This window comes from Prionailurus viverrinus, chromosome C1 (genome assembly GCF_022837055.1).
Source record: "Prionailurus viverrinus isolate Anna chromosome C1, UM_Priviv_1.0, whole genome shotgun sequence".
NCBI lineage: Eukaryota > Metazoa > Chordata > Mammalia > Carnivora > Felidae > Prionailurus > Prionailurus viverrinus.
The window spans coordinates 78,146,371-78,171,191 of NC_062568.1; the positions used below are offsets into that span (position 1 = coordinate 78,146,371).

Consider the following 24,821-nt stretch of genomic DNA (forward strand, 5'->3'; position numbering starts at 1 on the left):
GTAGTCCTGCTACTTTAATGTTGCTTTTGTTTCCCTTACCAGAGGAGACATACCTAGAAAAATGTTTCTATGGCCAACATCAAAGAAATTACTGCCTATGTTTCCATCTAGGAATTTTATTATTTCATGTCTCCCATTTAGATCTTTAATCCATTTTTAGTTTATTTTTTGAATATGGTGCAAGAAAGTGGTCTGATTCATTCTTTTGCATGTAGCTGTCCAGTTTTCTGAGCACAATTTGTTGAGGAGATTGTCTTTTCCCCATTGTATAGTCCTGCCGACTTTGTCATAGAGTAATTCACTATAAAAACATGGGTTTATTTCTAGACTTTGTTTTGTTCTGTTGATCTGTTTATACTTGTGCCAGTATCATACCATTTTGATTATTACAGCTTTGTAGTATACATTGAAATCTGGGGTTATTGTATGTCCAGCTTTGTTCTTTCTCAAGATTGATTTGACTATTCAGAGTTATTTTGTGATTCCATACAAATTTTAGTATTATTTGTCCTAGTTCTGTGAGCAATCCTGTTGATGTTTTGATAGGAATTTGTATTCAATCTATAGAATTCTTTAGGTAGTATGTACACTTTAGCAGTATTAATTCTTTCAGGCCATTAACATATATTTTCAATTTCTTTAGTCAGTGTTTTATGGTTTTCAGAGTACAGGTCTTTCACTTTCTTATGTTTATTCCCAGGTAATTTATTCATCCTGGTATAATTGTAAACAGGATTGTTTTCATAATTTCTCTTTTTGCTATTTCATTATTAGTGTATAGAAATGCAACAGATTTTTGTATGTTAGTTTTGTATTCTGTGACTTTCCTAAATCCATTTATCTTTTTTTTTTTTTTTTTTTTTTTTTCATTTATCAGTTCTAATGGTTTGGAGTCTTAGGGTTTTCTATATTAATACCATGCTATCTGCAAATAAGTGAAAGTTTTACTTCTTCCTTAACAATTTGGATTCCTTTTATTTGTTTTCCTTGTCTGATTACTGTGGCTAGGACTTCCAGTACTATGTTGAATAAAAGTGTTGACAGTAGACATCCTTGTCTTATTTCTGACCTTAGAGAAAGGGCTCTCAGTCTTTCCCCCACAGAATATGTGAGGTGTGGGTTTTTCATATATGACCTTTATTATGTTGAGATGGGTTTCATCTAAACCAACTTTGTTGAGAGTTTTTATCATGAATGGATGTGTTACTTTGTCAAGTGTTTTTTTTTTCTGCATTTCCTGAGATTATCCTATGGTTCATATCTTTCTCTTGTTAATGTGATGTATTATGTTGATTGATTTGATTGTAAATACTGAACCACCCTTGCATCCCTGAAATAAATCCCACCTGGTAATGGTGAATGACTTTTTAATGTGTTGTTGGATTTGGAGTGCTGTTATTTTGTTGATATTTTTTTTGTAACTGTTTTCATCAGAGATATTGGCCTGTAGTTTTATTTATTTGTTTGTTTTCTTACTCTTGCTTGATTTCTCTAGAACTAAGTATTAGTGGTAATAGTGGATATATTCATGATTTTATTTGTAATACTGTTTACAGTGGGTTTTGATACCTATCGTATTATAATTGAAGAACCAGATTTTTCCAAGTCCAACATGGGGCTTGAACTCATAACTCTGAGATCAAGACTGAGCTGAGATCAAAAGTCAGAGGCTTAACTGACTGAGCCACCCTGGCGCCCCAATCTTTTACTTTCTAAAAGATACCTTTTTTTATTTATTGGACTACTGGCTAATAAATATTTGATCCAGAATCTTTTATTCTGTTTATGAATTCTGTGTGAGCCTCATCTGCAATGATATTTTTTTGCCTTTTGCCAAGTTTTATTAACAAAGCTTATATCAGGTGCATAGAATAAAGTACGAAGGCCTGTATCTTTTTTTTTCTAGATTTTGGAATTGTTTAAATCCCTATAAACTTCTTTTTTGAATATTGGTTAAAAATTAAATTTCAAGGGTTGCCTGGGTGGCACAGGCAGTTAAGCATCCGACTCTTGATCTTGGCCCAGGTCATGATGATTTCATGGATCATGAGTTTGAGCCCACATTAGGCACTTCACTTCTGGTGCACAGCCTGCTGGGGATTCTCCTTCTCTCTGCGCTGCCCTTCTCTCTGCCCCACCTCGCTTGTGTGCATTCTAGCGCGCGCTCTCTCCCTCCCTCTCAAAATAAACATAAAAAGAAATTTAAATTTTAGAACTCCTTGGTGCTATAGCTATTTTTGTGCGAAGTTTTGAGCACCCTTCCCATTTCTTTTGTGATCACTGATTTTTTCATGTTTTCTGCCTTTACTTTTCTTACTATTTGTTTTGTTAATAATTATTTTGTCATTTTTCTGCCTTTATTTTACATTATGCACTTTTTCACTTAAACTTTTTTAGTTTTTTAAGTTAAATGTTACACATTTCACATTTAGTTTCTTTAATAATAAGTTTGCAAGCTTGTTTAATGCCAAGTAGTTCTGCACCCAGTTCCAACAAAAGTATTGGAGGGAGTGTTCCCCACACCACCAAGCAATTCTCAGACCCTAGCTGGGTGGCCTCCAATTCATCTCAATTCTGACATTGTTTACTTAGAGATCATATCTGATTCCACAGTTTAAGAGCTCAGTCCTATAAAACTACTCCCCCGCCCCCCACTTCATATGCCAGTCACAGGTTGAAGTTGTCACCTGTTCTGACTAACCTGCTGTAGATCAGAGGTTCCAATGTTCCCCTGCTATTGAGTGGCTCACAGAATGCAGAAAGACATTTTATTTATTAGGTTAGCAGTTTATTATAAAAGGACATAACTCAGGAGCAGCCAGGTGGATGAGATGCATAGGGCAAGGAATGTGGGAAGGGGTGTAGACTTTAATGTACTCTCTGAGCATGCCACTCTCCCTAAATCTCTCCTGCGTTCACCAACCCAGAAATTCATTGAACTTCATACTTTTGGGATTTTTTTTTTACTTTTGGGAAGCTTCATCACACAGGCATGATCACATAGGCATGATCTATCATCATCTCCATTTTCAGTTCTCCCTTCTCAAGAGAATAGGCGTGGGGCTGAAAATTCCAAGCTTCGAATCATGGCTTCCTCTTTCTAGTGACCCGGACCTATCCACAATTCCCCTAAAAGCTGCCTCATTAGAACAAAAGAGACTCCTGTCAATCAAGAAGTTACAAGGGTTTCAGGAGCCCTGTGTAGGAACCAGGGTCAAAGATAAAATATTAGAACCAAAAAAATGCTCCCAGTGCTCTTAACACTGAGGAAATTACAAGGGTTTCAGGAGTATGTGCAGGAACCAGGGCCTGAGATCAGTATTTTTTTATTATCTCAAAAATACCAAAAGTTTTTCTCTGGATTTTGTGGGTTTTTTTGTTTTTCTTTATGGTAGGGGAAATTTACACTATTTATGATCAATTCTCTATTAATAATTGGATTATCACTATTAGTGTTTTTTATAAATTCTTTTTTTTTTTTTTAATTTTTTTTTTCAACGTTTATTTATTTTTGGGACAGAGAGAGACAGAGCATGAACGGGGGAGGGGCAGAGAGAGAGGGAGACACAGAATCGGAAACAGGCTCCAGGCTCTGAGCCATCAGCCCAGAGCCTGATGCGGGGCTCGAACTCACGGACCGCGAGATCGTGACCTGGCTGAAGTCGGACGCTTAACCGACTGCGCCACCCAGGCGCCCCAGTGTTTTTTATAAATTCTTAAGTAGGAAATATTGGTTATCAGTTGCTATGTAGCACACTGTTTCACAACAGTTGCAACCAGTAGTGTTTTAAAACAACAAGCATTTTTCTCACACGGTTTCTGTCAGTCATGAATTCAGGAGCAACTTAGTTGGATAGTTGTGGTTCTTCAACTCTCATGAAGTTACAATCAAGATGTTAGTTGGGGTTGCAGTCATCTGAAAGCTTTACAGGAGCTGGAGAATAGTTCACTCACATGGTTGGCAAGTTTCTACTGACTCTTGATAAGAGGCTTGGTTACTTACCATATGGACCTGTTCATAGAGTTGCAGGACTTCATTGCATGACAGGTAGCTTCCCTCAGAGTAGGTGGTTTAAATGAAATCAAGACCTATCCTCGGAAGTCACACTCCATTATTTTCACAATATCCTCTTGGTTACACTGGCCAGCTCTATAATGTGGTAGTGGATTGGTTACAGATATGCATACTAGAAGTTAAGAACCACTGAGGGCCATTTTGGAAGCTAGTTAAAATAAAGTGGAATTACTAAATTTTCTTTTAGGTTGTAAGAAACACCCTTGCATTTTGAGTATGAGACCTTCTCTTATGCATGCCTGTCTTCTGAAAAAGCTCTCACTTTACGTAGAGAATTATAGTTTTGTGCATTTGAGTTGGATAAATGGAACTGCTGAGTTCAAAATTAGAGATTGGTAGAAAAAGGGGGGGGGAGGGGGACACCTGGGTGGCTCAGTTGGTTGACCATCCAACTCTTGATTTGGGCTCAGGTCATGATCCCAGGACCATGGTATTGTGCCCCACATCAGGTTCTGTGCTGAGCATGGAGCCTGCTTGGGATACTCTCTCCCTTTCTCCCCCTCCCTCTCCCTCCTCTTCCTCATCTCCCCCACTTTTACTTTGATGCTGTGTCTCAAAAAAAATTAAAGATTGGTAAACTCCTTTACCATTCATTTTCCTCATCTCTTTTATGGTTTTTGGCCTCTTCCTTTAGATCTTATAGTTATTCTAGGGTCCTAAGAGAACTTAGGTTTTATGGAAGTCTTTTACAAATACTGGGTTATAATATCCTCTGTTTAGTCAGTGTGCTTTATGTCTTAACAGAAGTTTTTCAGCATTCTGGTCGTCTCATCTTTTTAGCTTACCTGATGGTATAGATTTGTTCTTTTTATTGTAAACAGGAGCCTAATGGTTTGTCTCACAATTATGCAGTGTAGTCTGGCTCCAAAGGGAGAAAAGACTCCTCTTTGCTTTCGTGTGTATTTACTTCAAAAAGACCATTTTTTTATTAGCAAGCATATTGCACCACAGATCTAGTGTTGGGAATTCTGTGTTTGCTTACCTGATGCCTTTTCAAGGAAATAATGTGGGTTTCATGAGCTACCTTTATCTTATTTAAGAATTAGGAAATTCATTGGTCAAATGTATTTGAACTTTTTCAGCTAGAAGAGTGAGTGCTCCCTGTAGCCAGTTAACCAGACCAGTGCTTTTGTTTATTGTTGGGAGTTTTGTTTCGATGAGAGTGGTTTTTATTTTTGTTTTCCTTATGTCACTGATTAAAGAATAGCATTTTTTTTTGCGAATAGAGAATGGTGTTTACATAAGAAGAGGTGTATAAAAAATGACACAAATATAGGAAACAGTATATTTGAACCTGTCTGTCCACAGTTGATCATCAGTTAGTCCTCTCATTGACAGCCCTTTAACCTTGGGTGGGTGGGGATGGGTTGCAGAAAAGGATAGACATGTTATTTCACCTGAGTTCTTAACCTGAATATGCCTGCAACTGGGTCTCTGAGTAAATTTGTGTCTCATTTTTTTCTTACGTAAAAATGAGGGAGTTATGTTTGATGATCTTGCTAAAAATAAGTATCACTTTTATGAAGACATTTTGGGTATTTTATTGCCTTAAAGTCATCATGATGAACAGCTATTTTCCAGTACAAGGAAAAATGTAAGTTCCTGAGAATTCTGGTTTGGAGTGTCAAAAAGATAAAGCTTTCCTCTGAATTTGTACCATGTTATATAAGAAAAAATTCTAAGCTGTCCTTTTAAAGCAAAAAAAAAAAAAAAAAAAACTTTTTGGGGACTCTCTCCCTTTAAAAAAATCCAACTATTTGGAAACCTAATTACAGTATAAATGTTTAAACTTATATTTTTATCTGTCATGGCAGAGTTATCTAAGCATGCTGATGGGTGTAGGGAGTGTATATTCATTAATATTCATTAGCAAACACCATGGGAGAATATAATTTTGGGCCATAGTACTCAAATTATAGGAATTTGATCTCCCTGTGTTTGCTGCACACGTTGAAGAGTCTCATTAGAAACAACAAACTGTTCTTAGAGTTTTTAGGATAAATTGTAAGATTTTGGGTTTACATGGGGTTATTTCTAGAAATTCTCAAAATTTTTTTCCAAAGGCAGTGTTTTCAGTCTTTTTTTCTTCTAAAAGTAGTTTAACATTTGTTAATTGATTCACTGAGGTTGTAGCATATCATATTTACATTTACATAAATTTATCTGTGAACATGTCAAAGGAAAAAAACTAAATAGTGGGGAGGATTCTATTCATTATTCTTCTTAAATGAACATATGCCCTGGAGTAATTGCACTTGCAAGCAAATACAATACTGTACAATATTACACTTTATGTCTATAAAGTATACCATATACTTTTCAAAAAAAAAATCTATATACATGTGTTCTCTCCTTACTCACTGATTTTAGAAGCCAGGTCTTAAATCGACTCCTATTTTTGGTACCTTCCTCCATTCAAAACAAAATGATGTTTTTGTTGATTCAAGTCTTTGTTGTCTTTATGCTGTTTATCCACCTAAGTAAGCATATTAGCTTTGATTCACAGCCTTCATTCCTCTTTCTATTCAGCATATTTCTAGTCACATTCCATGTGCTCAGAGAAAATAGAGTATAATTGACCAGTGTAACATTTAGGATAAAGTTACAAGCTAAATCAATGCCGGTAAAATGATACAATGCATTTCAAAAACTGAAAGGATTTCTAGATTATTTGCAAATATGTGTTGCGTCTTTCATTAGCCTATATAATTCAAAAGTGAATATATTTTAAATGTGTGCTTTAAAGAAGTTCTCTCAATATTTTCTTTTACACTAATACAAAATTGATATTTATATGGGATGTTTCATCGTTAATAATCATAAAATGTTGCAGTAACTTATAAATGCCTTTTTTACCTGAAGATTTTGTGTTTTTAAACCTATGATTTTCCCAATGAGAGTATTTACTTATTTTGTTGACTGCTCATCCACCAATGTTCTTAGAAACAACTCCGTGGGCATATTCATTAATATGAAGATTCTAATAGTACTTTACAAAGTACTGTATGTATCTATGCACATAAATGTACATAGATACATATGTACATGATATGTCTCCATGTGTATATGTGGTTCCAGGCACATTGCTATGCAGTACTGAAAACTAAAAGGTAAGAGAGAGCATGGCTTTTCTGGAGAATTGTAAACCTTTCAGTCTGAATTATTTGGTCAGTTTTGAGTATTAGACATTATAGAATTTTTTCCTTCATTTTAATATCAATGAAGAGAATAGTATGTCATTATGTAATTATACTAAAGATGATTAAACTTTGAATTCATTTGAGCCTGAGTGAGTTTCTGAGTAAATTGTGTCCCCTCTATTCCCTGAGAACAAATGAAGAAGAAAAAAATTTAAGTTGTCAGGAGTTACTAGTTACGTTACTGTGGATGACTTATATCTAGAAACAACAACAACAAAAAAACAATTATTTGGGATTATTTGGGATTACTCTTCAGCTCTGGGGAACTCAAGGAAACATCTCACCAGAGGCTCTGCCTAACTTGACTTACTAAATTCACATGATATCATAGATAGCATTTCAACTTGATCCTTTTAGGAAGTACTAACAATATGTTTGCTAGTCTGTAAACTTGGAATTTATACCTATTTTGTCCCTTATTTGTCCCACCTTCAACCCTTCCTTTAATTCTATTTTAATCTTTTCCTTGCTGCAAACACTCCAACTGGCAAGAGATAAGTGTGGAAACTAATTCTAGCTGGCTGAAAAACATATATTCTAACCTCAGTTTCATCTTAAAGAATAATGACAAAATGTAGAAACCGCCCACAGATTTCTCCTAAAATATTTCTTGTTTTACAATATTTGACTATTTATCCAATCAAGGACATTTTTCTAACTGAAAAGAGGCAGAGTTCTAATGTTTTGTGCATTCTTACTGTTCTTTGAAAAATGTCAGCCATACTGAGTTAGACACTAAGCAGTAGTAGAATTTGTATTTTTACTTTTACCTAAATTAAAGATTGATAGTGGTATTATTTTCAATTTTTTTTCTTCATCGGAGTTTTTTTTTTGTTTTTTGTTTTTTTTTTTTTAAACCAGGAGTTCTTGTCACAAAGTAATACTCCTCTCTGCTGGAACTTCGGAGTTTTGTTTAAAAAAAAAAAAGTCTTGTAAAAATAATGATTGTATGTTTTTCATTTTCAGTCCCATCCACCAATTTTACATAGATTTTGTAGGAGTTCTCTTAGTAAATTTCATCTTTTCTCATGTAAATTGGGTGTTTTTCCAAGCTGATTGTAAAGGTGTTTTTATATTTTTAACAAATTGATATAAATAAAGCTCATTCTGCTCTTTATAGGTATATGTGTTAGAAAGTCTTCTTCCTAAGTGTCAATTGTATATTTATAAAGATTTTTATAGATAATATACATCATTTTCAGACACAAAATCAGAGATGAAAACATTTTTAAAATGCTTTCTCCATAGCACAAATTTCTTTCAAAAATCTTTCTTTCCTACCTTTATTTTTAAAGTTCTACTTATTTTTGGTTTTTCTCTTTCCTTGTCCTTGCCCTTGACCTGTCCTTCCCCCACCCCCCATAGTACTTGAATTAGTTCATCTTCCTTTAAAACGTCATAACAATACCTTTAAGTTCATTATCCATCCAACTGGACTCACACACCTAACTCATATAGTAAAAAGCTGAACGTGAATAAACATGGTGCAATTTGTAACCCCTATCTTTTACTTACTTCCCATTCTTTCTTAGGGCTCCTAGATTGCTGTTGTGACATGACATGACATGACTAGCTAACACAGATCAAGTGGAGGTATTAATGTCAATTTATATATTAAATATTATCTAAGCTTAATTTAATTCTCATGTTTTAGATAAATATTTTAAATAGAACCCTTTAAATAAATACTTGTTTTACCTGAGAGAGGGTTTTTTTTGCACCAACTAGTTTGGAGCCTATTCATCTGCAGGGTAGGAAAGACTCTTTGTTGTGTCTTTGACCTACTTGGACAATTTTAAAACTAAGTAAATGGGACATATTCTCACCTGTTTTCTCTTGTAAATGCTTTCTTTGGTATACAGTGTTACAGTTCCTGCTCACATTATTAGTGTAGGCTCCATTAAAATTTTTTTCTCCTTGTAAATTTACTGACTCTATTCCCTTGAAAAAGAAGTGTTTGCTCCCCCCCCCCGTTTTTTTTTGTATGACCTGATATTTTCTATTTAAAAAGTGAACATTTGAATCTAATAATTTACAATTCTAGAAATCAGAAGATATCCCTATTCTGCAAAGTTTGCTGGGGTTTTTTGTCTTTGGCTATTATTTTACTTTTTTAATTGTTGTAGTGTGTCTCTGTGCCAAAAATCAGCTTGAGGTATAAAATTACGATTTCTCAGGTCCCTGTGAGCCTTCACCTTTCCCTGGGTATGTATCATGACTTTCTAATTCCCCTCATTTGTACAGTTTCTTTTTAATGTCCTAGTCTGTAATCTCTGGCTTCCAAAAAGAGGAAGAAAAAACTAAAGGGACGGAAAGTGGGCACTAGCCTTTTTATTCCCATGGAAGTTATACCTGCAGGAGAAAGAGGGACTTCCAACAATAAGGGGAAATGGAATAATAATGGCAACCTGTCTCTTTCTATTTCTGAGGTGAAAAGCCACCATCAACACAAATCCCTGACATTTGGGTAACAGGATCCCTTTGTCACCAGTCTGTCACCATAAGCTATGTGCAAGATGCTCAAGGAACAGGTTTATAGTTGCCTACCATTGGGCTCAGTAGTGGGGGATAGATAGCTGCTACTGAGCAAAGAGCTGAAATTAACCAAAATTATTGGCAATTTGCTTTGCAAGTCTTCCTCTGAATATTAAAAACCATAAATAGACTCTAGAGTTCCAAAATACTTATATTGGATTCTTCCCTGTACAGTTGCTTTCTAGGTGTGGAGAAGGATTCCTGGTGCTTCCTAGGTTCCATAATCCATTTTCCCATCATCCCCCAGGACATTTCTTCATTATTAGATATTGCAAGGACAAGTATTCTCTGATTTCATTTTGCTCAATGATCCTTATCCACATGGCTCCTTATTGGCTTTCCAAAGTTTCTGTGATAAATAAGTATTACTTTCTAATGTTAAGTTTTTTTATCTTAAAAATACAGATATTTATTAAAAACCTAAGTTGTAGGGGCACCTGAGTGGCTCAATCTGTTAAGCATCGACTTTGGCTCAGGTCATGATCTCATGGTTTGTGGGTTCGAGCCCCACATCAGGCTCTGTGCTGACAACTCAGAGCCTGGAGCCTGCTTCAGCTTCTGTGTCTCCCTCTTTCTCTGCCCCTCCCCCACTCATGTGTGTTTACGCACCAGTGCTCACTCCCTCTCTCGCTCGCTCTCTCTCAAATAAATAAACTTTAAAAAAAATCTCTCTGCCCAAATTCTACTCTTAATAAAAAGTGGACTGTATGTTCTTTAAGACCCCTTTCATTACTAAATTCATGAGTTTATTCCTTGTTTTGTACTTTCACTGCTTTTTCTACTTTTATATTCATATATCTTATTCCAGTCAGACTTTAGGCTTTTTGAGGATAGAGACCAACTTTAATATTTTATCTTTCCCATAGTGCTTCTCATAGGGCCTTGTAATAAGTACCCATTCACTAAATATTTGTTAAATTGAATTCATTGAGAATCTTTGTTATTAGCTTGGTGCTACTTGGTTTTCTCATTATAATACAGGGAGGCAGTTATACATTTATTTATTTAAATAAATATTTAATCATTTTTTTTTAGATTGCATTTATCTTCTGTTTTGTTTGTAATGTCATTCCAGGTAACAATTTCTATTTAATGGGGTGAAAATATTCCTTTAAGCAGTGTCTGAAACTGAAACCATAATCATTTATACATACATATATATATATATATATATATATGTATATACATAGACACACAAATATGTTGTATAGCCATCTTATTTATGTCTTGAGTCAAATTAGTCGGGAAATGTTAATCACCATGTAATAATACTACCAAAAAATTTATATCTAATTTACACAGCTGACAAGTTGAGTACCTAAAATCTGTGGCATAAAAGGACTTAGTGACTTAAAGCAACAGTATTATTTTGGTGAAACAATGTTTTTTTTACTTTGAAATATTTGTTAAATCAATTCAGTAATTTATTGAGCAGCTTATTCTCAGCTATAGCTGGTGGTTATCAAAGCAAGTGTCATAATCTGTGCCTTTGTAAGATTTGATAACTTGAAGTTCTTTTAGATATTACCAGTTACAATTTGGTTTTATCTTATAATACAGATATTATATCCTGTTACTAATCAGCAAGCTGGGAGATATTTGGTCAATTTTCTAAACTTAAAAAAATCTGATTTTTTTTGTTTGAATTGGTGAAATATTACTCAGGCATAAAAAAGAATGAGATCTTGTTATTTGCAACAACATAGATGGACCTAGAGGGTATTTTGCTAAGTGAAATTATGCTAAGAGAAAGACATCCCTTATGATTTCACTTATATGTAGAATATAAAAACCAAAACAAGTGAATAAACAACAACAAGATAGAAACAGACCCAGAAATACAGAAAATAAAGTGATGGTTGTCAGAGGGGAAGGGAGGGGGGGGGGGGGGATGTGCAAAATGGGTGAAGGGGAGTAGGAGGTATAGGCTTCCGATTATGGAATGTATAGGAAAGGTACAGCATTTCCTCATGGAGGTGAAAGGTACAGCATTTAGAATATAGTCAATGGTATTGCAATATTGTTGTATGGTGACAGATGGTAGCTACACTTGCAGTGAGCAAAGCATAATGTAAAGACTTCTTGAATCACTATGTTCTCTACTTGGAGCTAATGTAACATTATGTGCCATCTGTAGTTCAATTAAAAAAAAAATCTGACTTAAAAGGACTTCCCCAGGAGTTTATCCAAGTTGGTTTTCCCTGAATCATTTCTTATTCTGTTAGTCTCAAAGACAATGATTAGAACCAAACTAAGATGAAGACATTAAGTTGGCTGTGCCTACCTGGTAGATTTATGTTTGCCATCTCTAGGCTGGGAAAACAACCTGACATCTTGCTGAATATTGAGCTCTATTTGGGAATACGTTATTACTGTCATTTATTTCTTTTCTTGTTATGTTTTTACAAGTTAAGAGATTTTCACAATAATCGCTTTTATGTTTTATTGTTGGCCAGAGTTAATTTAAAATATATGATGTAGAGACAATGACGTATAAGAGGCTCTGAGTGAAGGTTGGAGCTGGGGAACGCATTATGATAAAGAAGAGCTATAAGTGCCCATTGAAATCTCAGGAGCAGTAAAGGACATGTTTCATAATTTTTAGGAATTAGTCAACATGTAGTTTTTGGAAAGAATAGAAATGGGTAATTACTGTGATAAATAAGCCACCTCAGTTGGTAAGTGGAGGCTGAATATACACATGATTGTATCTTTAATGTAGTCATCCTGCTTTGTTTAACATCTCTTTAAAAGTCTAAAATTCCACATATAAGTTTGCTAAGTATCCATCAAGGAATATATTTTAGTGTTTCACCTTTTAACATTTCTTCTTCAATTAGTGTGAGTTGTAGGGACCATGGAAAATGTAGATAGGCTACTCTGAGCAGGCAGCTTCATGTGACATAATTTTATAATTCCTGTCGTTTTGGTCATTTGTCAACATAGGAACAAATTTCAGTGGTCAGTACTTTTCTGATTTACAATTTAGAAGTGCTCTGGAATTGGTGTGGTGAGAAGCTTTCCACCCTCTATATGTATCCACCTTTATGTGTATGTCAGAACTGAGTAGAATGACCTAAGAGAGAAGTCAGAGCTACATTGCAATTCACTTATTTGAGCCAATAGTGTAGAGCAGTGAGTCCTAGACCTGGTAGTAGAGCAAAGTTCATCAGAGAACATTCTGTAGACCCAGATTTATGACCAAGACATGCAAATCATGTTTTAGAAGAATTTTCCCAGGCAATTAATGATATTTGGGAAACTTACATAGAGTAAAGCAAATGATTGATTCTTTGTATATGTTTCTAATTATAGTTTAAGGTTACGCTTGGGTCCAAAACTTCATTAATGCCAGCTGATTTTCCTTTGCCTTTTTAAAATAAAAAAGTGTAATAATTTGTGAGCTTGTGCTCTTGTTTTGTGAGAAGAATGCTTTCACTGGACCTACTGCATTTCATTGTACATACCACATTAAAGGTACCTCGCTGGGTGCACAGGGATATAAGAAATAATAAAGAGCAGAATCCCATCATAGATGAATTGGCTATGATCTAACTACCCTTTAGTTTGATTCCACTATACTACATGATCCTGAGGAATGTTAACAGTATAATTAGGTAAGAAGAATGTTTAACATTCAGACATTTTATTTTTTTATTACTTATTTATTTTTTTAATGTTTATTTTTGAGAGAGCGAGCGTGAGCAGGGGAGGTGCAGAGAGAGATGGAGACAGATCTGAAGCAGGCTCCAGACTCTCAGCTTTCAGCACAGAGCCCGACATGGGGCTTGAACTCACAAATTGAGAGATAATGATCTGAGCTGAAGCTGGATGCTTAACGGACTGAGCCACCCAGGCACCCCGACATTCAGATACTTTAAAGATGCCTGTTCTGTGTAGCTTTAGCTTTTTCTCTATTGACAGCTAGCTTCTAGTGAAAGTAAAATCTTGGGTAGCATAGCCAGGAAGACTTTCAAGTTTAATGCCTTAGCTCTGGACATGTAAGAACATCTAGAAGACCGTTAATGAAAAACAAATTATATCTGTTTGTGTGTGTGTGCGCGTGTGTGTGTGTGTGTGTGTGTGTGAATATTCCGTGAATGGTATGCTTTATTTGGCTGTTGCGTGAATGAATATTCTGGCTTGAGTAGCTTCATATGTGCACATTTATGCATGGGTAAAATGACATTGTTTATTTTTAGTTATCTGGTTAAGAGTTTTTAGTATCTTCAAGTGTGAAGGTTTTTTTTTTTTTTTAAAGTCATTGCCTCATTTGTATTCTGAACAATGGTCTGGTGGTAATGTATATAGAGAAAAGGTTATATAATTAAGAATCAACTTTAACTCTTGCATAAACGTGTACAATAAATAAGGGCAGGTAATTAATTAGATTAAATACCTATTCACCAAGACCAATGCATGGAAACATTAAGTAAATAGGAAGAAAAGGTGTGGTTTTTGTTTAATTTTTTTTTTCTGCTTTACTGCTTTTCACAGGGTATCTGGTAGCTTCTCTGCATTTTTTAGGCTGTGAGGTCATCACATCCTCAACAGTGTTTGAAGCAGGTGGCCTTGGGCAAAAAAGTACCTTCCTTCTGTGGATATTGGCAATAAATTCCTCTGATAACAATCTCATATGGTACACTTAACTGCTCAAGAGATCAGTGTCTAGGGAAGTGGAAAAATTAACACAGACCTAAGTTGCTCAGGTTTTATAAAAACAACCCCTTTGTCATTTACCAGCAATTCTACAGGCATGTTCTGTGACACTATTCCAGTTTTTTTCCAACGCTACATATCAGAATAATAATTTATGGCACTAAAAGGGGGGAGGGGCGGATTCTACCCCTAAAGATTCAGATCTATTCCCCTGGGATTTTTTTTTTTTTTTAATGACCATTCATCCATTTTGCTCATGTCTACCTGAATACTACTTGTTCTTTGCCATTGACCACCCACTTGGCATCATAGTAACTGACACAGCCTAACAGTGCCACACCATTAGTGCTTTTCTCATCTTGTCATTGGAACTGTGAGACTGTAATCTTCAGTTAGCACCATTATTTAGCTGGCTTCATCAGAGCAAATCTTTGTCCTATCTCCTGAATCAAGCACATCTTATTGTTCTTTTTATATTAAGTGCTTTTCATGTTGTTTGATACCAGTCTGAGACTGGTACTAGGTTAATAACTATTTTCCAAAGTATTTTTTAGACACTGATTTTTACTTTTAATTTTTTTTAGCCTAGGGATTTTAATTTTTCCCAACAAATCTTGACGAATCAAAAACTGTTTGTAAAAACATTGTCTTCTATGCTGTTAAAGCATATATATCAAAACAATTTTAAAATTCTTTGCAGGAAAGATTTTTGGGTTTCTTTTAAATCAGGGGACAACATGTAAATGTAAAACATCCAGGCAACCGAAAGAATCTCTCAAGTAGATCACAGAATGTATACTGTTTTGGAATGTCCTCCAAAGTCTCTCTGAATTATCAGATGATAGGACAAAACCTTTGTTACTTTTCAGTAACTAGAGGAAAGAAAAACTCTTCTCACTTTCTTATTCTACTTGTGGTTTATGTTCAGTGGTCTATTTTCCTATCTAATAGGAAGCTTTCTAGCTTATTTATTTACCGTGATAAAAGTCCCTTGGCTTCCTGGTGTCTTTCCATTCCAAATTCTCCTGTTTTGATAACCCTTAGATAACTATTTAAGTGTGATCCTTAGATACTGTTTACCTTTAGGCTTAGCTTGGTTTGAAGAGATGTTTTCTATACCCATGGATTTCTTTACCTTCTGTGGTCTCATCAGTTTTACCAGGTCTGATGTGGAATGCAAAGTAATCAAGTCAATTTTCTCAGTAGTACACAAAATATGGTTTGGGGACTAGCAAGAGGAGCATCATCTGGGAACTTAACAGAAATGCAAATTCTCAACCACTACCCCAGACCTATTAAATCTGAAACTCTGGGGATGCTGCCTAGCAATCATCTCTTCCAGGTGTTGAATAGCTTCTTACAATTAGTGATTTGAGGTCTTTGGGATCCATGTAACTATAGACTGATCTGCCCATAATTTCTTTTTATTATACCAGTATTTAAAACTGTATTATTTTGTATTGAGCAAAACTCAGTGAATGTATACCATTGAAGTATGCTCTCATAGTTCTGAGGTACCTTAGTTGAAGTTGCACTTGACATTTATTGCATTGTCAAAGAAGTACTGTCACAGAAATTGTTTAGAACAAGATGATGTGCTTCTGCACCCCTCTCATCCTCATTTTGGTTCTTCTCTAATGTAATGTGATAATTTAGAAAGGGTACTGTGTTCACTGTGCATGGGATTTGACAGCATGGCATATCAAGTAAACCATTTAATTTAACCCCCACAATACCCAGTGAGTTAGATAATAGTTTTATCTCAATTTTGCAGAGGAGAAAACTAGGACTTAGGAAAGTTAATTTGCAAAAGTGACACCACAGAACAAGAACCCAAATCTAGGCCCTGCTAGTAACAAAGCTCTTTAAGGACACAATATTGCTACCAATTTCATTTCTCTACTTCTCCTTTTCCTTGGCTCTTTCTGAATTTGCGTTTATCTTAAATTTGATATAAATGGTCTTTACCATTTACTTCTCCTTATTCACAGTTCTAATTTGAATAATGTTCTTAAATATGTGTGTGTGTGTGTGTGTGTGTGTGTATATATATATATATATTTAGTTTCATCACTTGTGACTTTCTAAGAAAAACTAAAAATTTCTAGAAAAATTCTGGTATCTTCATATTCACTTCTTATACCTTTACTTTTTTCTGGTTTAATTTCAAAAATGGAAATCTTTTCATATATTCAGTAAAAGGTTTAAAGTATTGCCAAATTTTTCAGACATGCTAAAATGCATCTAGCATTTTCAAGTTTGAAATGAGTAAGGAGAATATTCCAAATCATGGCAAAATTACAAATTAGAAAAGGAAAAGTGTAGCTATTGACTAGTAATTTTAATCTTCATTTGGAATAAATATTCCTCCTAAACCTCAAGGTTTAATTGAAGGCAGTAAATAAAATTTGAAATATACAACCCTAATTCCAGAAAGAATATTTTGCTAATTTTTTTAATGTTACTAGCAAGCTGTCAGTCACTTATAAAAAGATAAAAATTCCTGATGTCTTTGTCTAACAATAATTGACGTTAGCTTCTTTTGAATCACCATACAGCTTTATATGCTTTGCAACTTGATTTAAAAATTATTTCTTAAAAAATGTTCATGTACTTTATCTTTTGTTAATCTTGTAAGTTCTCTGTTAAATGAATTTCATAAATAATTTAACTATATTTTAACCATTTTGAAATTCCATTGCTGTGACACTACCATGAGATATACTGCATATATTTTACTTGAATTAGAGAATAAGTCATTCTGTATTTTTATAATTTATTATTCTTTTATACTTGGCAGTTTTTTTTAAGAGTCATGGCATGTAATTGCTAAAAAATTTGAAACTTAGCTAAGAAGTTGATTTAACCTGGCTTTGGCTTCTTTTTTGGCAGCTAGTTTACCTGTGGACATCCTCCACTACCTAGCATGTATTCACTTATCAAATACTTTTCTTGAAAACCAGTTGTATGCCAACATTGTACTGGTTGGTTTGGATACAATGATAGGCATAATTTCTGAGCCCTTTTAAGGAGACTGTGACCCAGTGGAGCAAACATATAAGTAAGCACAGAGTTAGTTATATCACACTGTGTGATGATTAAGTTTTATGAAAGGAGAAGATGGCATATATCCTGAAAGCATTTGACAGACACATCCCCTCAGACTTTACCCAGAGTAGGAGTATATAGGGGTATCACAGGAACGTATTCCAGAGGTTGGTATGAAGCAGGATACAAGAATTGTTGAATGTTCAGACAGAATATTAATAGAAGGAGCTAGTAAGTTAAACTGAGAAGCTAGTCATTCAGAGCATTCCATTTATTTATTTATTTATTTATTTATTTATTTATAACGTTTATTCATTTTTGAAAGAGGGAGAGAGACAGAGCATGAGTGGGGGAGGGGCAGAGAGAGAGAGAGGGAGACACAGAATCTGAAGCAAGCTCTAGGCTCTGAGCTGTCTGAGCCACGTGGGGCTCGAACCCATGGACCCCAGGATCATGACCTGAGCAAAAGTCAGATGCTTAACTGACTGAGCCATCCAAGCACTCCATTCCTTTTTTTTTTTTTTTAACTTTTATTTTAAATTTTGTTTAAATGTTTTTATTTATTTTTGAGAAAGAGAGAGAGAGAGCACAAGGAGGGGAGTGGCAGAGAGAGGGAGACACATAACCTGAAGCAGGGTCCAGGCTCCAAGCTGTCAGCACAGAGTCCAACTCAGGGCTTGAACTCGTGAACCACAAGATCATGATCTGAGCTGAAGTCAGACACTTAACTGACTGAGCCACTCAGGTGCTCCCAGACCCTTCCTTTTAAATGGTGTTAGAGAATTTGGAATTCAGAATTTGGGGGCTTGGGGGAAACTGAGGGGTTTTTATGTGAAAGTGGTATCACTAATGAGTATAAGAGTTGGAGACCGATAAAAATGTTGCTATAGATTTCTGGTCTAGAAATGATGTTGATGTAAAATGGGATCGAAGCAGCTAGTGACAGAAGTGGATTGGGTTGAAATTCTTTAGGCAGTGTAATAGGCCAATTGTTACTCCAGCATCTGAGATTGAAAACTGGTGCGTTCACTCTAGCAGAACATAATTTGAGAGGAAGGTCCACTGGAAGCTAAAGAAATAATATGAGAGTAAGCCATTCCTTGGAATTACCCATTTCACTGCTCCTTGAAATAGTATCAGTAAGTAATAGTAGGTTGTACCAAAATTCCTACAAATAATTAGAGTCACCCAGGTTCCACCAATATGAGTAATAGTCATGCATAGACATTCAGCTCTTCTTACCCTTTGTCTAGTCCTACTATTTTAGAATAGCAAATAAAATCATATTATAGAAAGCAAAGTAGGAAGTGGAAGTAGTCCCTGGATGCACTGGTATAATTTGAAGAGAAATTCAACCAAGCATACTCTAATGATCAATTTTCAGATAATCAAGATTTAGTTGTACCACTATTACTCATTTCATTTTTTGTCATTAAGCAGTTGGGGGGAAAAAACTTTAAAATTAGAATTGTCTTTTTCTTAAATTTTTATTTTGAAATTATTATAGACTCACAGAAGTTGCAAAAGTAGTACTTAGAGTCCTGTAAACCAGTTTCATCCAGCTTCTGTTAAGGGTGACCTCTCATGTAACTCTATATATAGAGTTATACGTATAACTCTCGTATAACTATAATACAATATCAAAATCAGGAAATTAATATTGCTCTAATATTGTTAACTGGACTATGGGTCTTATTTGGTTTTTAAGCAGATTTTACTTGCACTGATTTTTGTATGTCTGTATAATTCTCTGTGATTTGATCCCATGTATAGATTTGTGTGACCTCAATAAAGATACACAACTGTTCCACCATTACAGAGTAACTCTCCATGCAACCCTTTTGTAGTTATACTCACCCCTGCAACCTTGACTCTGTCTCTTAGCCACTACCACTCTGTTCTTAATCTCTTGTCATTTCAGTTGTACCAGTGGATCTTGGGACTCCTTCCACTTCCCTCTGTGCTTTATTTTATTTACTATTCCGAAATAGTAGGACTAGACAAAGTGTAAGAGGAACTAAATATCTATACATGGCTATTAATCATTTTAGTACCAAATGTAAGCTTGGGTGACTACAATTACTGTAGAAGTTTTTAGTACAAATTATTATTCACATTGTTTCAAGAATGTTGTTTAAGTGGAATCAGAAAATATGTAATTTTCTTTTGAGGTTGGCTTTTTTTTTTTTTTTTTACTATGGGTAATAAATACTGTTGAGATCCATGTATGTTGTTGCATGTATCAGCAGTTACTCCTCTTTTTTTGCTCAAGTATATTCCCTTATATGGATGGATGTTTGAGTTTGTTAAATTCTGTTGACTCATTGGAGAACATCTGTATTGTTGCCAGTTTGAGGGTTATTATGAGTAAATTTGTAATGAGCATTCATATTACAAGGCTTTAGGTTGAACATAAGTTTTCATTTCTCTGGGATAAATACCCAAGAGTACAGTTGCTTGCTGTGTTGCATGGTAAGAATATATTTAGGTTTTTAAGAAACTGCCAGCAAGAAACTTTGCAGAGGGGCTGTAACCAGTTTGCATTCTCACCAGTAGTTATGTGAAAAATCCAGTTTCTCTGCATCCTCACCAGCATTTGGTGTTACCTCACTTTTTTATTTTAGCTGTTCTAACAGATATGTATTGATATTTCATTATGGTTTTAATTTGCATTTTCCAAATGGCTAATAATGTTAAACATCTTTCACTTGTTTATTTGCCATCTCTATATCCTCTTCAGTGGAATGTCTGTTTATGTCTTTTGCAGAATTTTCTAATTGGATTGTTTCTTTTTTGTTGAATTTTGAAGATGCTTTATATATTGGTCCTTTGTCAAATATGTGGATTACAAATATTTTCTGTCATGCTCTAAAGCTTGTTTTTTGTCTATTAAATTAGAATTGTTTTTTAAAATATTCTTTGTTATGGAGTGCAGATTTGACTATTATTTGGAGGGGCAAAATGTATTAAAATTAATCTTTTGACTAAGATTTAATTTACAGCAAGGTAGGCACTGAAGTACTCTGTGTGTTTCTTTCATGAATGATCCCCAAAAGAAGACAAATGCATGCTTTTAATGGTTTACTTGAATTATATTTGATGCAAGGAGGCAGATTAGACACCTACCTATGACCTCAGACATTTTACTTAGCTTTCATGAGCATTGTTTTCTTAATCCATGAAATGGGGAAAATATTTTTTAATTCAGTGATAGTTTGAAATAGCTATTATAGCCCTAAAAACAAAAGCATATTGTAAAAGCTCTCCCCCACTTTTTAAAAATTCAGTCCTCATTTTCTAGTAGGCAATTATTTCATGTTTTTTTGTGAGTTCAGATGTTGACTTACAGATCTTTTTCATAGTAAAGAGTATCTTAAACCACAGTGAGGCTGTCATTTCATTTTGCTGAAAGGGTTTTCTAAACCCCAGATACAACTCTGATTTAAGGGAAAAAATAATAAAGTAAGTAGAATCAAGTAAAAATAATTAATGTAAAGATGCTCAAACAAGGTGCCTTGCATGGACATTAGGCTGATAGAAGGTGCCTTTTAGGGATTAGGTGCCTTCTAGGGGCATAATTTTCTCCTAAGAAAAAATATTCTTAAAGGTTAAGACAGCAGTTGATGGCTCTGTTTTTGAGTTTCCAGTTTGGGAGCTTGGCACCAGAAGCCAGAGTTTAGGCCCTGGCTACATAGCTTATACAATAAAAGGAAGACAGATTTTCTTGCTATTTATCTGTCATAGCCTTTCTCAGATGTTTTCCAGGGAAGCATAAAACAGCATTCCAGGGGTTGGCATCTAATTGTCAGTATGTGAAATTAAAAATATGAGTTAATGAGTTATTAAATGAGGTATATACGAAGCACTTATAACAGTTCCTGGTATATAAGTAAACACTGCTTAAGTTCTTATTACCAGACTAGTAAAGGATTGCTATTGGAAGTCAATGTGAAGAAAATTAGATCTTTTAACCAAAAGTTAAAAGTTTGGGGATACTGGCAATTAAGTGGAAATCTTTTTTAATGAATTTGATTATGGGTAAAGAGAAATACAGGCAATTATGGATGTTCAGAGAAGATGCATTTTACCTACTCTCTAATGATTGTGTATGGTTGGTGAATGGAGCAAGAAAGCAAAGGTGTGGAATGTGATGATCCTGTGGGATGGATGGGGAGGGAAACATTCTGTATGAAGGAAGCGCATAATTAAAAAAAAAAAAAAAGTTAAGGAAGGGATGTGAATAGTAGATTGAAGAAAAATGGAGTAGTTGTCTGTAAGAAAGAAAAAATTGACATACATTAAGGTATGAGTTTGAAGTGTATAGCATGATGGTTTGATTTACATATACTGTGAAATGGTTATCACACTAGGTTTAGCCCAAATTTTTTGAAGTTTGAGAAATTGGACATTTTCATGTTTTCATGTTTTAAAACTTGTGTTTATTTTGATTCTATGATAGTAAATTCTTAAATAATCTTTTCAAGCCAGTAATGTTTTGTATTCATGCTAATTTATTTTTTTTTAAGGATTTCAGTTTGTTGAAATGAGCAGTCGTAAATCAAAGAGTAACAACTTAATACATGCAGAGCTCCTTTCACAGGTTAGTATTTTCATTAATCCTAAGGTCTCTTAACATGCAACGCTGATCAGAGAATTGTCATCTTCTTAACTGGAATTCTCCCTTTAACGTGAAGGGAGAACATAACTCCCTTTCCATTCAAAAGGGTAGAATGTCTTACACTACATTTATTTATTCTTTCTAAGTCTTTGGATAGTTGGAGTGCTAACTTGACTTCTGCCTTCCCAAATGTCTTCTAATTTCCATCTACTTTAATGTAATCTTCAGAGTTTTGTACTTCTTTATTAAATTTATTCCTCTTTTACTTCTTGTGATGCTGTTATAAATGGGAGTTTTTTTCTTAATTTTTTTTACTTGTTCATTGTTAGTGTATCTAAGTGAAATTGATTTTTGTATATTACTCTTGTTTCCTGTAGCCTTGCCAGACTTATTAGTTCTAATAGTTTTTAGTGTATTCTTTAGTTTTTTAATATATAAGATCATGTCATCTGCAAATATAGTTTTACTTCTTCCTTTTCAGTCTGGTTGACTTTAATTTTTTTTTATTGTCTAATAGCCCCAACTAGAACTTTCAGTGCAATATTGAGTAAAAGTGAAAAGAACATTCTTGTTTCATTTTTTATATTTGGGAAATACATTCAGTCTTTCACAATTGATATGATGTTAGCTATAGTTTTTGTAGGTGCCCTTAATCAGATTGAGGATGCTGTCTTTTTTCCTGGTATGTTGGGTGTTTTTATCATAAAAATTTAATATTAAGTGCATACTGTATTCCAATGGTGAGTATACATGTATGTGTGTCTCCCTTAAGGAATATAGTAGGGAGTGGGTATAATAACTGCTCTGGTATTTCTATTTATCTGGCTTGACCAGAACTGTGTGTTTTTCTAATAAAAACTAAATGTAAGTTATTGGCATCCCTTCATATAAGACCTTACTTTCTTTTTGGAAGGAAAATGTTTAACTCTGTTTCAAAGAAAGTTTTTAGCTGAAGTATAATTTACATATCCTAGTAAAGTGCACAAATCTACATACAGTTCAATTTCTGTACATGTATACACCTATTTAACCTTCATCTCAGATCACTTGAGATTTTTGAACCTTTCACTGTTCACTACAGCTTCACTTCACTTTACCCCTTAGATGTTATACATAGTTCTTGCCTTTCTATTAGACTTTAATGAAGTTTGAGAAAGAAAAAAAAAGTGAGGTTTATCTTTTGATTTCTAATGATCATACGTAAGTAGAGAAATAAGCATTATGTTTAGTTGAGTCTCTGTAGATGCTCATTTAAGTGTTTTATAGGTATCAGCTGTTACCTATAGAATACCTGTGTTATGTTACAGATGACTGCCTTATTTAATCTTGAGAACAGGCCTGCCAGAAAACTGTTTCATTGTTTCAATTTTGTATATTAAAAAAATTAACATTTAGAAAAGGCTAACTTTAAAATCCATGTAGTTGACTTCTGGCATCACTCCTTATTCTTTCCCCTTCTTATACAATGATAATATGGATTATTTTATCTCTACTGAATAATTTGCTTTGCTTAGCCTCTGGTACATGTAAACAGGACTCAGATTTATCTTTTTGGTACATGAAGGATCGGTCCAATGTTGTCAGTGTGGGAGAAGCAAATAATCTTGGAAGCTTCTTTCTTCTGATGATGGGACCAAATCTGAAATAGCCTCTTAAGACTTTTGTCCCTGAAAGACCTCTGTAGTAGCAGCAGATTCAGAAACGGAATGCCTTTAATGGTCTATATTTTAAAAAATTATGCTATATTGTCTGACATAATTTTTTAAAACCCAGTCTAAGCCCTTTTTTCTAAGGCAAACTCAAAATTTAGGTCCTTAAAAGATTTTTTTTCTTAATTCATTCCAATGATTCTTCATTTTATAGGTGTAGATGAACACAATTTCTTCCATGTAATTGAGCATTTCCTTATATGCTGAATTACTACTTTTTTCAGTATGTCATTTCTTCCCAATTTAGTTGCAGTGTTTCTTTAGGCATGGGTCATGCTCCTTTAGTAGTAGTATGTTCTGAATCTAATAGGTCCTCAATAAGTATATAGACTTTTAAACTTTATTTTCTCAAATCCTGACTGTCATGATAGATGTAGATGGATAGGGCTTGAACTAAGCCAGTTTAGATGTGTTTGGTCTCTAGAGATTGAGGTGTGGTTCATGAGCATTATTAGATGACATTACGTTATTCGATTCTTTTGTGTCTTTGTTCCTTGGCTGATATGTTATGTACAAAGTGAAGCAATCATTCATTCACATGCAGTAAAACAGCCCTCCAATTTGCTGATGTGGCTAAAGTAATTCTCTTGTTGGATTTCACAAGTAAATTCTCATCTTTCTTCTGGGACTTGGGATAATAAAAAGAAAAAGAAAAAAAACCCACTAATTTTACAACTCATGAAAATGGTACCAGAACTCTTGAACACAAGCTATTTATGGAGGGTTAAATAAATTGATTAATACCTAATTCTGACTGCTATAAATGTGTATTCTCAGTCATTTTGATTTCATGAATAACATTTTCATTTGTATTTACTCACTTCTTTAAATCAGGTACAAAGAGTTTTACGGGAAAGATTTTGTCATCAAAGCCCACATAGTAACTTATTTGGAGTACAAGTACAATACAAGTAAGTTTAGCTATCCCTTTTTCTACTTAAAGATGCCCTTTAGGTTTTTCAAAAACCTACATAGAT

The 24,821-nt window shown here is 34.4% G+C and overlaps 1 protein-coding gene across 10 annotated transcripts in view; it reads left to right on the forward strand.

Moving 5' to 3' along the window:
- ORC4 (origin recognition complex subunit 4) overlaps nucleotides 1–24,821 on the forward strand; it is a 79,856-nt gene that overhangs the window by 14,960 nt on the left and 40,075 nt on the right. For 4 of the 10 annotated variants that reach the window (XM_047872404.1, XM_047872400.1, XM_047872402.1 and 1 more), the window contains 2 exons: nucleotides 22,044–22,117; nucleotides 24,679–24,755. The exons of 1 other annotated variant lie outside the window; for it this stretch is intronic. In XM_047872404.1, the coding sequence (XP_047728360.1) occupies nucleotides 22,061–22,117; nucleotides 24,679–24,755 (134 nt within the window). In that variant the 5' untranslated portion in view covers nucleotides 22,044–22,060. Of the gene's footprint in view, nucleotides 1–18,372; nucleotides 18,379–22,043; nucleotides 22,118–24,678; nucleotides 24,756–24,821 lie in introns of those variants that run through there. 5 more of the 10 variants (XM_047872406.1, XM_047872407.1, XM_047872408.1 and 2 more) reach the window with 3 other exon arrangements.